Source organism: Pseudochaenichthys georgianus, chromosome 4 (assembly GCF_902827115.2).
Source record: "Pseudochaenichthys georgianus chromosome 4, fPseGeo1.2, whole genome shotgun sequence".
NCBI lineage: Eukaryota > Metazoa > Chordata > Actinopteri > Perciformes > Channichthyidae > Pseudochaenichthys > Pseudochaenichthys georgianus.
This window is the reverse complement of record NC_047506.1, coordinates 12,676,061-12,691,348: the sequence shown is the minus strand read 5'-3', so window position 1 is coordinate 12,691,348 and position 15,288 is coordinate 12,676,061. Positions and strand designations below refer to the sequence as shown.

At 40.8% G+C, this 15,288-nt stretch overlaps 1 protein-coding gene across 1 annotated transcript; it reads left to right on the top strand.

Moving 5' to 3' along the window:
• The first annotated feature begins 1,271 nt into the window (after nt 1-1,271).
• On the top strand, nt 1,272-9,816 carry LOC117445251 (vitellogenin-2-like). The gene is made up of 34 exons (XM_034080768.2): nt 1,272-1,350; nt 1,607-1,627; nt 1,745-1,896; nt 2,015-2,266; nt 2,351-2,512; nt 2,591-2,739; nt 2,849-2,999; nt 3,089-3,246; nt 3,327-3,492; nt 3,582-3,707; nt 3,796-4,014; nt 4,105-4,322; nt 4,403-4,500; nt 4,585-4,709; nt 4,814-4,915; nt 5,031-5,150; nt 5,236-5,422; nt 5,507-5,600; nt 5,719-5,904; nt 5,991-6,132; nt 6,210-6,396; nt 6,483-6,805; nt 6,872-6,916; nt 6,997-7,065; nt 7,156-7,362; nt 7,440-7,582; nt 7,735-7,873; nt 7,981-8,110; nt 8,205-8,388; nt 8,496-8,590; nt 8,693-8,787; nt 8,869-9,034; nt 9,346-9,507; nt 9,595-9,816. Exons 1-34 carry the CDS (start codon nt 1,311-1,313, stop codon nt 9,705-9,707), a joined length of 4,926 nt encoding a protein of 1,641 aa, XP_033936659.1. The 5' UTR covers nt 1,272-1,310; the 3' UTR covers nt 9,708-9,816.
• The last annotated feature ends 5,472 nt before the right edge of the window (nt 9,817-15,288 follow it).

Here is a 15,288-nt window from a genome sequence, read left to right as displayed (position 1 = left end):
TAGGGTAATGTTGTGAATCGAGTGGCCTGTGTTCGTCGTCCATAACATACGCCTGCCCATACCATAACCCCACCACCACCATGGGCCACTCAATTCACAACAGTACCCTAACCCTAACTTTGTGAACAATATTTGAGAGAAATGGTTATTTTGTGTATATAGAAAATGTTTTAGATCTTTGAGTTCATCTCATGAAAAATGGGAGCAAAAACAAAAGTGTTGCGTTTATATTTTTGTTCAGTGTATGTTAGAGTATAAATACACATAATACAATATTCAAGGTTATTCAAGGTTGTTATATTACATTCATTTTATCAAAACAAGAACGATTTGATAAAACAATCATACAAATAATGTATTTAAATATGCAATATATTTGCACAACTTTTTTTGTTGATGCAATTATTTACAAAGCAGTCACTTTAGATAGATGTATTGTTTTATGATGTATGATACTGTACATTAAGGTCTGAATAATTAGCAGAACATCTTAATTTGATCCATACATGTAATTGTTTTAAATAAAATCTGCCCATGCCTTATATCTAATTAATATGCATGTTTCCAAAAGACTAAATGCCTGTAAAAGAAATCGGGAAAATAAACCAAATGAATAACATGTTTTAACTATAGTTAAAACATGTTATTCATTTGGTTTATTTTCCCGATTTCTTTTACAGGCATTTACAGGTCATGAGTTTGATTTAATTTGGGTGTATAATTAATTTATAATATCTTGCAAGCTGAGTAAACAAATGGTGGATTTTTGTTTCGAGAGTCAACAGTTACTGGACCGTGCTGATAGTAATGTGATGACATTGCAGGGCACAATGACATTTTATACAAGACTGACATGTATGCAACCAAAGCCATTTAAAAAAAGCATTCTACAATAATCTTTTATTTATCAATATTAATCATTTATGTGATTTTAAGTCATTGGATGATTACGTTTAATTTAAGCTATTTCTTTAATAAAACATGTAAATTACATTTTAGTGAAATATAACGATTTATGTATTAAAATGTGTGACACCATAAAATAGTATAAAACAGCTTTAAATGTTTTCTGTTAAAATGTATTCTTCATCAAGCAGTTTGTTCCAGGCAGTCAAGTCAAAACAACTTGTTTCGTGACATTTTCCATTTGTGTCACCCTCACTTTGTTTAGTTTTCATGGTCAGGGCAAGGTAACATTAATGGCAATCAAGCTGATATTTAGTTAATGATACCTTTCGATTTTGGCCCACAGTCAGCAAAACTGCCTTTAAAAGGAAGCCTCTGTTAGCAGTAACTCACATTCACTAACCATGAAGGTCCTTGTGTTTGCCTTAACTGTGGCTCTTGCCGGTGAGTAAATGTCTATTTAAAATGTCATCAACTAAGATTCAAATTTAAATTGAATATCATTTCTGAAAATGTTGCTTTTTGTTTAGATGCCCTGATGAGTACATTGTAGCAATTCTCCACTAATATTGTTTTTTATTAGGATAAAAATAAGAAAATAAACAAACATTTTTACAGAACATGTAATCTTGTTGTTTTTTAACCAATGGTAAAGCAGAAAAATAGACACAAAAATAACATTGTTTCTCTTTTTCGCTAGCTGGTTACCAAGTGAACTTTGGTAAGTTGCGTTCTTTCTTTCCTTATAGAATTCTATTATAAAAATACAAAGTCTCTATTTCTTAACTGTTGATGTAAAAATGCAATCTCTAATTGGTTTTCTGGTCTGTCATTACAGTTCCAGAGTTGGCCAAAGGGAAGACCTACGTCTTCAAATATGAAGCCCTTGTTATGGGGGGACTGCCTGAGGAGGGTCTAGCACGGGCTGGAGTGAAAGTGCTTAGCAAAGTTATGATCAGTGCATTGTCTGATGACAACTTCATTCTGAAGGTAACAGCCAATTCAATGTTAAAGAACAATTTCATTATTATGTATAACGTATGCACCAGAAGAATGATTTTCCAATCCAATGCTCACAATGTATTAAAATTGTCTCTCTTCTTTACAGCTTGAAGACCCTAAACTATTTGAGTACAGTGGCATCTGGCCAAAAGACTCTTTCACCCCAGCCACCAAGCTCACCTCAGCCCTGGCTGCTCAGCTCTTGACACCCATCAAGTTTGAGTATGCCAACGGTGTTGTCGGCAAAGTCTTTGCACCAGCTGGTATCTCTACCACTGTGCTGAATGTCCACAGAGGAATCCTCAACATCTTCCAGCTGAACATCAAGAAGACGCAGAATGTCTATGAGCTGCAAGAGGTACTGATATCTCATTTTCATAGAGTTAAAGCTAACAAAATGAAAGAATACCAAAACTGATAAGCTTATTTTTTTTGCAACTAGCTTGGTGTACAGGGTGTGTGCAAGACCAACTACATCATCAGTGAGGACACAAAGGCCGAGCGAATCCTGTTGACCAAGACTAAGGACCTGAACAACTGTCAGGAGAGAATCATTAAGGATATCGGCTTGACATACACAGAGAGATGCCCTGAGTGTGAGGCTGTAAGTGCACTTTTCCCACTCTCTACTACACTCATGTGCAATGCTGGTGTGATGACGTTGTGCTTCTTTTGAATGCAGAGAGCAAGATCCCTGAAGGGAAACGCTGCTTTTAACTACGTCTTGAAGCCAGCAGCCACAGGTGCTCACATCTTGGAGGCAACCGTTACAGAGATCATCCAGTACTCACCCATCAACATCTTGAATGGCGCTGCCCAGATGGAGTCAAAGTATGCATTTGAATGAAAGAAAAATTAATGCAATTAAAGTGTTTACCACACTATCCTCCTCGAAAAGAGCCACAATGCATGTTGATGGAGTGATTATATATATTTCTAGGCTAAAGCTGACCTTCTTGGAGGCCGCGCAGACCCCAGTGGAGCCCATCAGTGCTGAATATCTTCACCGTGGATCCCTGCAGTACGAGTTTGGCAGTGAGCTTTTACAGATTCCCATCCAGCTTTTGAGGATCAGCAATGTTGAGGCTCAGGTACTCTAGGAAATATTCCACCTTTTCAAATGTTGTTGAAATGATCCCATAGCAACAAATTGAAGATAGGAAATCTTTTTTTCTGACAGATTGTTGAGGTTCTGCACCACCTGGTTACCTTCAATGTTGCCAAGGTGCACGAAGATGCCCCTCTGAAGTTCATGGAACTAATCCAGCTGCTGCGTGTGGCCAGAAATGAGAGCATTGAGGTCCTCTGGACTCAATACAAAAACAGAGCCGATTACAGGTAACTATCATTTAGAGAAGAGACATTAAAATAAAAACAACGTGCGGTGGAAAATATATTAATATCATTCTTTTTCTCAGACACTGGATCCTGAATGCCGTCCCTGCCATTGGTACTCATGTTGCTCTGAAGTTCATCAAGGAGAAGTTCCTTGCTGGAGAGCTGACTTTGGCCGAAGTTTCTTATGGCCTGCTGGCCTCTGTTCACAAGGTCACAGCAGACCTCGAATCCATCAAGCTGGCCAAGGCAGGTCAACGTTTAAGTTTTTATTTTGTATTTGTAGTGATGTGAGTACTGGGACGTATAATCACTTCTTTATTTACACCACTATTCAGGACTTGGCTATGAACGCTAAGATCCAAGACAACCCAATCCTGCGTGAGATTGCCATGCTTGGATACGGCACCCTTGTTGCTAAATACTGTGCAGAGAACCCATCTTGCCCAGCTGAGCTTGTTAGGGTATGTATTGTATTTTCCCATGTGTAATATATAACTTCAATTGATTTCAAACATCTGTGATATGAATATTTTTCTGTTCCTTCCACAGCCGATCCATGAACTCAACATGCAGGCTGTTGCCAGAGGTGAAATTGAGGAGCTCATCATGACTCTCAAGGTTCTGGGTAACGCTGGACATCCTGGCAGTTTGAAGACAATCATGAAGCTCCTGCCTGGCTTTGGCAGTGCTGCTGCTTCTCTGCCTCTCAGAGTTCACATTGATGCCGTTCTGGCCCTGAGGAACATTGCTAAGAGGGAGCCCAAGATGGTGAGACTACATTTTCCGCTTCCTTCCATTATTAATAAGAATACAGTGAAAACCAGTTTCATTTATAACGTACATCATCTTTGTGATTAGGTCCAAGAAATGGCTGTTCAGCTGTTCATGGACAAGGCTCTCCACCCAGAGCTCCGCATGGTCACTGCTATCGTACTCTTTGAGAGCAAGCTGCCCATGGGTCTGGTGACTGCTCTTGCTGATGCCATCCGCGAAGAAAAAAATCTGCAGATCGCTAGCTTTGTCTACTCTTACATGAAGTCCATGACCAAGAGTACCGCTCCTGATCTTGCCTCCGTGTAAGAACATTAAATATTTTTGTAGATTCTTTTGTTATGTTAGCACCAATAATCAAGTTAATTTTTGTATCTTCTTGTAGTGCTGCCGCCTGTAACGTGGCTGTGAGGTTCCTCAGCCCCAAATTCGAAAGACTGAGCTACCGCTACAGCAAAGCCCTCTATGCAGATACCTACCAGAGTAAGTTGATAACAGGATAATCATTTGCCGTTAGAGATTTAAGAAAAATACGTTATTTGATGGTTTTCTTCCTTTGCCCTGCAGGCCCCTGGATGATTGGTGCCGCTGCCAGCGCCTTCTATGTTAATGATGCTGCAACTCTGTTGCCAAGAGCCATTGTGGCCAAAGCTCGCACCTACTTTGCAGGAGCTTATGCTGATGTTCTTGAGGTATGACAAATATGTCTTACATCACTAGTTAACACAACAAAAGGCTAATTTATCTAGCATGTGCTTAGTAAAAATACTAAGGCTTTAAATGCTGTTTTTCTCAGGTTGGAGTGAGAACTGAGGGAGTGCAAGAGGCCCTTCTGAAAATCAAGGATGTTCCTGCGAACGCTGACAGGATGACCAAGATGAAACGCGTTATGAAGGCTGTACGTTAAACAGATCACACTGAACACTTTTTTTTTAATTATTACAAATTATGATTGCACATTTTATTAAGAGAAGTATTATACTCTGTTAAATGTTACCTTTTCCTTTACACAGCTTTCTGAATGGAGGGCTCAGCCTTCCAGCCAGCCCCTGGCCTCCATCTATGTGAAGTTCTTCGGACAGGAAATGGCATTTGTCAACCTTAACAAAGCCATTGTTGATCAGGTTATCGAGGTAATGCATATTTTACTGTACTGCTTAGTAATACATGTATTATGAACTTAATATCTAATGTCTTACGACAATGTTGTGTTGACAGCTCGCTAATGGACCAGCAATTAAGGCTGCTGGCAGGAAGGCTTTGGATGTTCTGCTGGGAGGTTTCTCTCTGCATTACGCTAAACCAATGCTGGTTGCTGAGGTTCGTCGCATCATTCCCACCGCAGTTGGTCTGCCAATGGAGCTCGCTTTCTATACTGCTGCCGTGGCTTCTGCATCTGTTGAATGTAAGTTGCAGTTGTTCAGCTTAACTGTTGCTGATTTGGGAAAATTATTCATACTGATACTGAAAATGTTTGGTTTTCTTCCAGTCCAAGCAAAAGTGTCACCACCTCTGCCTGCGAACTTCCATGCTTCCCAGCTTCTGAAGTCCGACATCAACATCACGGCTACCTCTACTTCAAGGTAATCCACGTGTTGCTTATTTGAGCAATGATTAAGACTTTTCTCATCACTTTTACTATGAAAAATAAATGTATTCGTGAAGACTACCCTTAAAATCAATATGTTCTGTCCCTTGCAGCGTTTCCATGCAAACCTTCGCAGTTATGGGAGTGAACACTGCTTGCTTACAGGCTGCCCTGGTCTCAAGAGCAAGAGTACACACCATCGTTCCCGCAAAGGTTTCTTTAAGAATTGACATGATTAAGGGTAACCTCAAGCTTGAGCTTCTGCCGGTTCAGGACATGGACAAGATTGCTTCTCTAATGTAAGTATTTGTCCTTGCTTAAAGTCACAAGTTTCACCCAGTTCTGAATAATACTTTTTTTAACTATATATTTTCATCTCCAAAAGTGTTGAGACTTATGCTGTAGCAAGAAACGTGGAAGACCTCCCAGTCGACAAAAAGACACCAGTGATCCCAGCTGAACAGGTGTCAAGAGAGACTTTCTCTTCAAAGATTTCAAAAATGGCATCCTCTCTGGCTTCCAGCACGGTGAGCTTGATTTACTGACCACCATTTCCAGCACTAGCATTTACTCTGTAATTAATCTGGTGCCCTCTGTTTTACAGTCAGCATCATCTGAAATCATTCCCATTGACCTCCCCAAGGCCTTCGAGAAGAAAGTGTGTGCTCAAATGAAAACTTTCGGAATCAAGGCATGCACTGAGATCAAATCTCGCAATGCTGCCTTCATCAGAAACTGCCCACTCTACGCCATGATCGGAAAACATGCTGTCACCGTTGAGGTTACTCCAGGCAAGTGAAATGGATAACAACAAAATTCCAGTATTTTGAAGAAGTTTATAAAAAGGTAACATATGTAATTATCAATTTGGTTGTAGCTGACGGACCAGTCATCGAGAAGATTGAAATTGAGATTCAGGTTGGAGAAAAAGCAGCAGAAAAGATCATCAAAGTGATTAACATGAGCAAGGAAGAGGAAGTTATCGATGACAAGAACGTCCTGATGAAACTGAGGAAAATCTTGGTTCCTGATCTGAATAACAGGTCATCATCTTCATCCAGCTCCAGCAGCTCTCATTCAAGCCATTCATCATCTTCTTCTTCATCTATGTCTTCATCCGAGTCTTCCTCCAGTTCCTCCTCTAAACGCAAGAGCAAGATGGTGGCATCAAATAGCCGCCAGTCCAGCTTCTTGTCTAAGGTAAGTTGGCTTTACCTATGAACATATACAATATGTGCAGGAATGATTCTATTTTGTCTATTGCAGCAACAACTGAATGAGATGAAGTTTATCAAGAACCATGTCCATCAGGTAATTATCAGATTAATGAGACAGAGACATTGTGTACGTCAAGACTTAGTATGCTTAATGTATGGTTTCTTTGTTTGCAGCATGCCCTCTCCACAGCTCGTAACAGCAGCAAGAGCAGTGCCTACAGCTTCGAGTCCATCTGCAATAAGGTAAGTCAACAGACCAAGCCATTCCAAACTTGTTTTTGGTTTGATATATCTAAACTTTCGTTAATATCAATATCTTGTTTGCACTTTAAGACCAAGTACCTCGCTGACGCCGTCACTCCTGCTATGACCATCATCATCCGCACTGTAAGAGCCGACAACAAGGTTCAGGGATACCAGATCGTAGCTTACTTTGACAGAGCTACCGCCAGACTTCAGCTCATTTTTGCCTACCTTGCTGAGGAGGACCACTACAGAATCTGTGCCGATGGTGTCATGCTGAGCAAACACAAGCTGATGGTAAACACATTGATTTTATGATTAGGCAATAGTTGTGTGATGCATGAGATTTTAACTCATTTAAAAAATCCTCCTAGGCCAAGGTTGCCTGGGGCATTGAGTGCAAAGAGTACGGAGCTGAGATCACAGCTGAGACTGGTGTTGTCAGTAAAAATCCTGCAGCCATTGTGAAGGTTACCTGGGAGAAACTTCCAAAGAGCTTTATGTGCTACGCAATGAAGTAAGTCTCACATTTATGCAGATTTCAAACATTTTAAAAACAGAGTAATGAGTTCCTACGTACTCTGGGAAACTTTATTTGAAATGCAACATTTCAACTTCATTACATTCTTTACTTAAACATGAAAATAACCATAATCTTTATGCTTATAGGTTCTTTAAGTACATCTCCTGCATTGCTAAGGAATACGGAATAAACCTGGACAACACCAAACATAATCCCAAAGAGTTGAAACTGTATGTGGCTGTTGTTTCTGAGAAAAGCCTGAGTATTGTGATGAAGACACCAAAGGTTTGACTTTTATTGCCCATCATTCACACAAAACACTTTTTTGAATCATATTTTGCCTCCCAGTTTGTATGAAAACACTAAATCGCTTTGTGTTTTTTTTATTACAGATGACAGTTTACAAACGTGACGTGATACTCCCTTTTTGTCTGCCAATTGGAAACACCGCTGCTGAGCTGGAACTCTACCAGGACAACTTGCCTGAGCAGATCTCTTACATTTTCGCCAAGGCTAACGCAGGTGAAAATATTTTGAAGAACAGGTTTTACTGAATAGGCAGACTGATCAGTGAAAAGCTAACTTGCTGTTTTATCTTTTCTTCCGGCTCCTCCAGCTGAGTGCACCTTAGTCAAGGACACACTGGTCACATTCAACAACAAGACATTGAAGATCGAGATGCCACTCTCTTGCAACCAGGTTTTGGCTCAGGATTGCACCTCAGAACTTAAATTCATTGTTCTGCTGAAGAGGGATCAAGCACAGGAGCAGAACCTGATCAATGTGAAGATCGCAGACATGTGAGGACAACACTTATTTATATCTAAAGTGTAGGATCTGTCCATGTACAAAAAAGCAAGAATACAGCAATGACTTTGAAACATGTATTTCAATTGTCTTCACACAGTGATGTGGACCTGTACACTAAGGGCATCTTTACCATGGTTAAGGTTAACGGAGTAGAAATCCCCAACGACAACCTGCCATACCAGAATTCCGCAGGTTTGTTTTTCTATGGACTCAAATGTAACTGTCATACTAATATTATTACATTTTTTTAAAGTTAAAAATCACATTTATATATGTATTTGCATTCTTTTTTAGGCAACATTCAGATCAGACATAGAGATCAGGGCATCGCTCTCCATGCTCCCAGCCACGGTCTCCAGGAGGTCTTCCTGGACAAGAACGAACTGAAGGTGATAAAAGATCATCAAGATTAAGATTTATTAATGTCCATACTGTTGAGGGAGGAAACGCTGAACTGTTTATTTCCCCAGGTGAAAGTTGTGGACTGGATGAAAGGACTGACCTGTGGACTCTGTGGAAAGGCTGACGGAGAAGTCAGACAGGAGTTCCGCACACCCAACACACGCGTGACCAAGGACGCAGTCAGCTACGCTCACTCCTGGATGGTGGCTGGAAAGAGCTGCCGTGATACCTCTGGTAAAACTAAATGATAATACCTCTATTCCGCCTATCGTATATAATTCAACAATATCTGTTTAGTTCAAACCTCAAAACAATTGTGAAGTTATCCTTCATTTGTAATCTTTATTTTCCTTTTATTATTCTTGTATCCTTATTATTTTGCAGTTGTATTTCTTGTTCTCGGGTCTCTCTTGAAAAATTACATTAAAATATAAGAATATCATTTAAACTCAGAATGGCAAAAATAGCATATAAAGATATGAATAAAAACTTCTGTAGGTCAACATATATATATATATATATATACCTTTTTTAATCTTTTCCAGAGTGTTACATCAAGCTTGAATCTGTGAAGCTGGAGAAGCAGGTGATGCTCTTCGGCCAGGAATCCAAATGCTACTCTGTTGAGCCTGTGCTGCGCTGCCTGACCGGCTGCATGCCAGTGAGGACCACCCCCGTCACTGTTGGATACCACTGCCTGCCCGTTGGTGAGTCTGCAAGAAATCACAGCTGTCTTACAACACATTCTTTGATATTTTATGATGCCTAACTACTTTACACTCTCCTCTTTGCAGATTCTAACCTGAACGTGTCTGAAAGTCTGAGCAGCATCTCAGAGAAGAGTATTGACCTGAGGGAAACAGCAGTAGCCCACCTGGCCTGTCGCTGCACCGCTCAGTGTGCTTAATGTTAAAGCCTTCAGTCATATCATGTTTTACTTTTTGTTGTATTATTCATGCAAGTCAATTAAATTACTTTGTTTGAACTGTATTAAATAAATAAATGACGGAAGCATCTATACTGTGTGTTGTCCAAAGTTATTCTTCAATAAAGCAAACTGAAAGATAATTGATACAGAGGCCCAATTCCAAACCGCCCCCTACACCCTACCCCTACACACTACCCCTCCGTTTGCATGTTTCCGCAGAGGGTCCGCCACATTAAGTGCTGTTCCAAACCAACGAGTGTGGAGGGATAGTGGGTTATCAAGCCCTCAAACAGCGAGTCTGCATCGCACCTGACTTCACCTGCTGCTCCACCTGACAGGACCCAACACTGTGTTTGTCCGTCATGAAACAAGCTGTTTACAAACAGTTCCGTCCAAACATTCACTGATAAACTGCACAACAAGAGCTATTTAATATCTTCATACAGATGTTAAGAACTTCATGGTTACCTCGTATTTGTTTAAACTTTTTTAAAATAATTTACTCATGTCTAGTCTAGAAAACGGTAAAAGTTGTGTATACACAGACTTTTGCGAAAACAGCTTATTAACATCATATTTTAAAGTGACCTATCATGCTATATTTGAACAATATATTGTAGGGCCATACCTATATAAAGTATATAATATAGGTTTTTTTTCAAAATACCAAACAGATCCTGCATTTTAGCCATGCCTCATTTCACTCTATATGCTCTTTCCAGCCCTGTTTTTGCAGGGGGCTGATTCTGTGCAACCCAGTCTCATGGCATTTCGTGTTCACCAACACGATTTTTAATCTATTGATTCGTGTTCATCAACACGATTTCCCCCCTTTTTTCGTGTTGCACAGCACGATTTTAAAAGCAATGTATTTCTACTGGTAATGTGTTTCGTGCCTGTGTTCCGGATTAACTTGTTTCCCGATCAACTTGTTTCCCGATCAACTCGTTTCCGTGGGGTGCGTGGCTTTCGACTGAAATACACATTTCGATCGCTTTCTTCTGTCGTTTACATACATCTTTTGGTATATTTGGCTTCTTAGGAACACGTTGACGCACATCCAGTACCAGTGTGTGAGGTTGTGATTACGATGGCGATATCCGGACGCGAACAGCGAGGACTACAACAAGACAAACTCTCGAGTTGCTCGAATTAATCATTTAAACCAGCTATTGTTTCCAGACTTATTACGGAATATCGTTGTTAATGTCCAAGTCCATCTGTGTATACCTTCAGACAGCCTCCAAGTGAAGCACACGGTGTTTACTCACAGTTTGAAAGCAGTGTGAAGAAGTCTTCATCTGTGTTAAACTGTGATCCTCCCAGGGAACTGGGACCTGCCCAGGTCAAAATGTGACCCGCCCAGGTTAAATTGTGTTACAATTTCTGTGGCTATCTACCAGCGATCATGTTTAATATGAAAGACTACCCACACATGTATCCCTTATAAAAACGGTATTGTGCAGCACTCATCACGGAGGTGATGAGTCTGCCCACCGCGCATTTTGGGTCGGCCTTGGTCAAGCCCTTTTGACCCCCACAGCCTGGTTCTCGTAAAAGTTTTTCGCTCAAATGACACCATGGAGGAATGTAACGGGAGTTGAGCTGCCCGCCTCACGAGTGCCTCTCGGCTTTTTAGGCGTCCGTCAGGAACTGAATTTAAAAATAAAAATAACCGGAAACAGACGTAGGCATTTCGAGCGATTACCCAAGATCCTCAGCTATGGTTTAAGCTCACTGATTGGATGTTTTAGCCGCAATGCATGCTGGGATTTGGTGTTTATATGATATGAAATCCGGAAAACATTTTAAAAGAATAATACTTAATTCCGAGTGTTCTTGCTTTTCTCTTTGAAAGTCATCACATAACGGCATTGTAATACACGGTTCGGCTGCATTACATATTACAGATCTGCCGTAGTTCTTTATTTATAGAGCCCTGATGAGAAGACCTTTGGGAAAACTGGAAGAAATGCCGCCGAAACTGAATACTTGACGTGGATCATAAATATATCAACAATTAAACAACATCTTCAATTTCTCTTCACACCATACAGTACCTACATACATACCTTGCAGTATCAACACTAATTCGGCTGACTTTTACATTTGATCTAATTCATAGATAGGTTATATTTACACCATAACGGTGCACAGCTGATATAAAAGGACTTGTAGTTTTTAAAGATATTACTGATTTTCTTTGAATATAAGAATGTAAATACTGAGTCTGAAATAGTATAGCAATATGCTGTAAAATTATGTGAAAGCATGAATAAAACTACACATCTTCAGATGTTGTACATACATAAGTGTCTTCTTATCTTATCTTTCTTACAGTGCAGACGCTTTTCTGCTTGCTCCTGCCTCTGCTTACTTTTTATGCTGATTTTCCTATTCTTATTCTCTGAACACTTCGAGCAGCGGCTCCAGGACATTAACTTATCACTGGGACAGTTCATCTTCGTAAATAAACGGAGGTTTTCAGCCATATTTCAACATTTTTACGACGACCTCAGTCTTACAGTAGCGTGGCCTATCAACAGCTAAAGCCTGGTAGGCTACTGCATGCTATTTAGCTTAAGCTAGTCGGTAGCAAAATGCCTCCGTTCTCTACAGATGACTTCCACAAACTTATACAGAAGATAGCTGTGTTGGAAATGAAAATGCAACGTTTGGAAGTTAACGTGGAAGTGCATGGACTATGTTGTGGGAATGACACCACTTTACCAGTGTTGCAAAATAATGGAAAAGGGTATGCTAACTCACAGCTAGTTAGCAGCTACAAGGATTCCAAGGAACAGGAGGGCTGTGTACTGGGTAATAAATCTACAAGTGGTAGTCCTCCCTGGAACTCTCTGGGTGCAAAGCCTAAGAGTAAATCATTTCCATGGGATTTGGGAGGACGGATAACAGGCAGAGCCCAGCACTCTGAAATCTGTGATGCGACCGGCTGGCCTGCATTGTTATCACCCAGGAAAAGCGCCTCTTCAACCCCTAAACAGCAGTGGACAGCTGCTAAAGGGAGAACTACAAAGAATCCTCCTAAACCACCAAGTGTGCCAACCCAGAACAGATACACTCCGCTGACCGAGAGCCGGAGATCTCTTTCTGATGACCTGGATAACCTGTCCTCTTCACACAGCAGGGTAAGGACCAATAGCTACTCCAAAAGTAAAAGGCTACAGGGAAAGCTAACGACTGGGCCTGAAACTCTGATAGTGGGTGACTCTGCTGTAAGAGATGTAAAAGGTCTGTGTAGTAAGAACAACACCAAAGTACTCTGTTTTCCCAAGGATACGGTCTCTGACTTGGCTGAGAAGATCCTGCATATTGGGGCTGAACATCCGACTGTGAAGAATGTGGTTCTGCACATTGGAACAAATGATGTTGTGAAACAAGAGTCAGAAGTGCTGAAAGAAGACTTTAAATGTTTGTTGGAAACTGTCAGCTCTCTAAATGCAGAGGTGTTCATCAGTGGCCCTCTACCGCCAGTCAGAAGAGGAGTGGAGAGATTCAGCAGACTGTTTGCACTGAACACCTGGCTTTCAACTGCATGTATTGACCATTCTGTCCATTTTATTGACAATTTTAACTTTTTCTGGGACCGCAGACATCTTTTCAAGGCAAATGGAGTTTGCCTGAACAAGTCAGGAGTGAAATTGTTTATCTCTAACATATTCAACTGCCTGCGTCATCAATCTGTTCCCTCTGCCAAGGACAAGCGGCAAGAGGAATCAAAACAGGAGAAAGACACAACACATCTCGCAGAAAACCCTGAAGAAGTATCACTGCACTGAGGAATGTTCTGATTATGGGAGACCTATCACACAAATGGAGGAGTCTCCACTGCCCGTCACCACCCCTGTCAACGCCTTCGAGGATACTCTTCATTCATCCCCCAGCTCTCTCTACTCTCCGCTCACCCTTTCACCCTCGCCCACCCTCCTGGAGTTCGATGACCGCATGAAGGCGACACGCAGGGTTGGCAGCATGTCCTTTACCCCCGCCCCTCAATGACGCCCACCAAAATCACCGAAGCAGAGATGCGCACCATCTCCCCCGGCTTACAGTGTAGCCCTCACCCTGCCCTCCTATGATGAGAGGAGTAATAGATTAAGAGCGGTGAATCATCTTAGATACAGGAAGCGCTCAAATGTTTGTGTGAGTTTATCTAATCTAGCAGTGATTCCATGTCAGCCACAGCTTGTTACAAAAACCTGACTGATAGTGTGTTTAACGAACTTAAACTAGCTTTATTAAATGTCAGGTCTTTGGAAGGAAAAACATTTTTAATCAATGATTTTATCACTGAGCACAATCTCGATTTTATGTTTTTAACAGAAACTTGGATTGAAAATAACAGTGCAGCTGTTCTTATCAAATCAACCCCTCCCAACTTTAGTTTTATGAGTCAGGAAAGAATGCATAAGAAAGGGGGTGGAGTTGCTATTCTGTTCAATGATTCCCTTCAATGCAGGAAGACATCGTATGGAAACTTTGATTATTTTGAATATGTGGCCCTTCAGCTGAAATGCTCCTCTCGAGCTCTGTTCCTAAATATCTATAGACCACCCAAATACTGTGCAAGCTTTTTTGCTGATTTTTCCGAACTGCTGTCTATAGTGTGTATTGACTTTGACCGTCTAGTCATTGTTGGTGATTTTAACATCCATGTTGACAACCCCCAGGACAGAGGGGCTAAAGAACTGTTTTGTGTTCTTGATAACTATGGACTGACTCAGCATGTGACGGAGCCCACGCACAATAAGGGGCACACTCTGGACTTAATTATCTCAAAGGGTCTGAATATCTCTAAGGTTGTGGTGACTGATGTTGCACTCTCTGACCATTCCTGTGTTTTCTTTGAGAGCTCTATTTCTGTTCACAAAAATGTTCAATAAGAGATAACCACAAAGCGATATTTAACTGAAAATACTAGGGAAATGTTTACTCAGAATTTTTCTTCCACAATTGCCCCTGCTAACATCTCAGTAAATGAGCTAGTAGATCATTTTAATTCAAAAATTAAAAATGTTATAGATGCCATTGCTCCAACTAAGGTAAAGGAAGTGTCTGGCAAGAAAATATCTCCATGGAGAAAGACCATGACCGTGAAAACAGAAAAAAGAGAATGTCGAAAAGCGGAACGCAGGTGGCGAAAAACAAATCTCCAGATTCACTTTGAAATATATAAAGAGAAACTTGGCCTTTATAATTTGGAATTGAAAAACGCACGACAATCGTTCTTCTCTGATATCATTACCAAAAACAAAAACAACGCACGTGCCTTGTTTGCTACGGTCGACAGACTAACTAACCCCCCAGTGTCAGTAGCCTCTGAATTTCTATCCACCAGGGCGTGCAATGATTTTGCCTCCTTTTTCACTGACAAAATTCAGAAAATCAGACAAGCAGTCAGTGCCTCTGCATCAGGTACAGCAAATGTGTTGTCTCTGTGTCCACTTAACATCAAGTCAAACACCATGACACAATTCCATCAGATTAATGATAACAACTTAGAGGACATTATACAACTTCTGGAGTCCTCCTCCTGCTG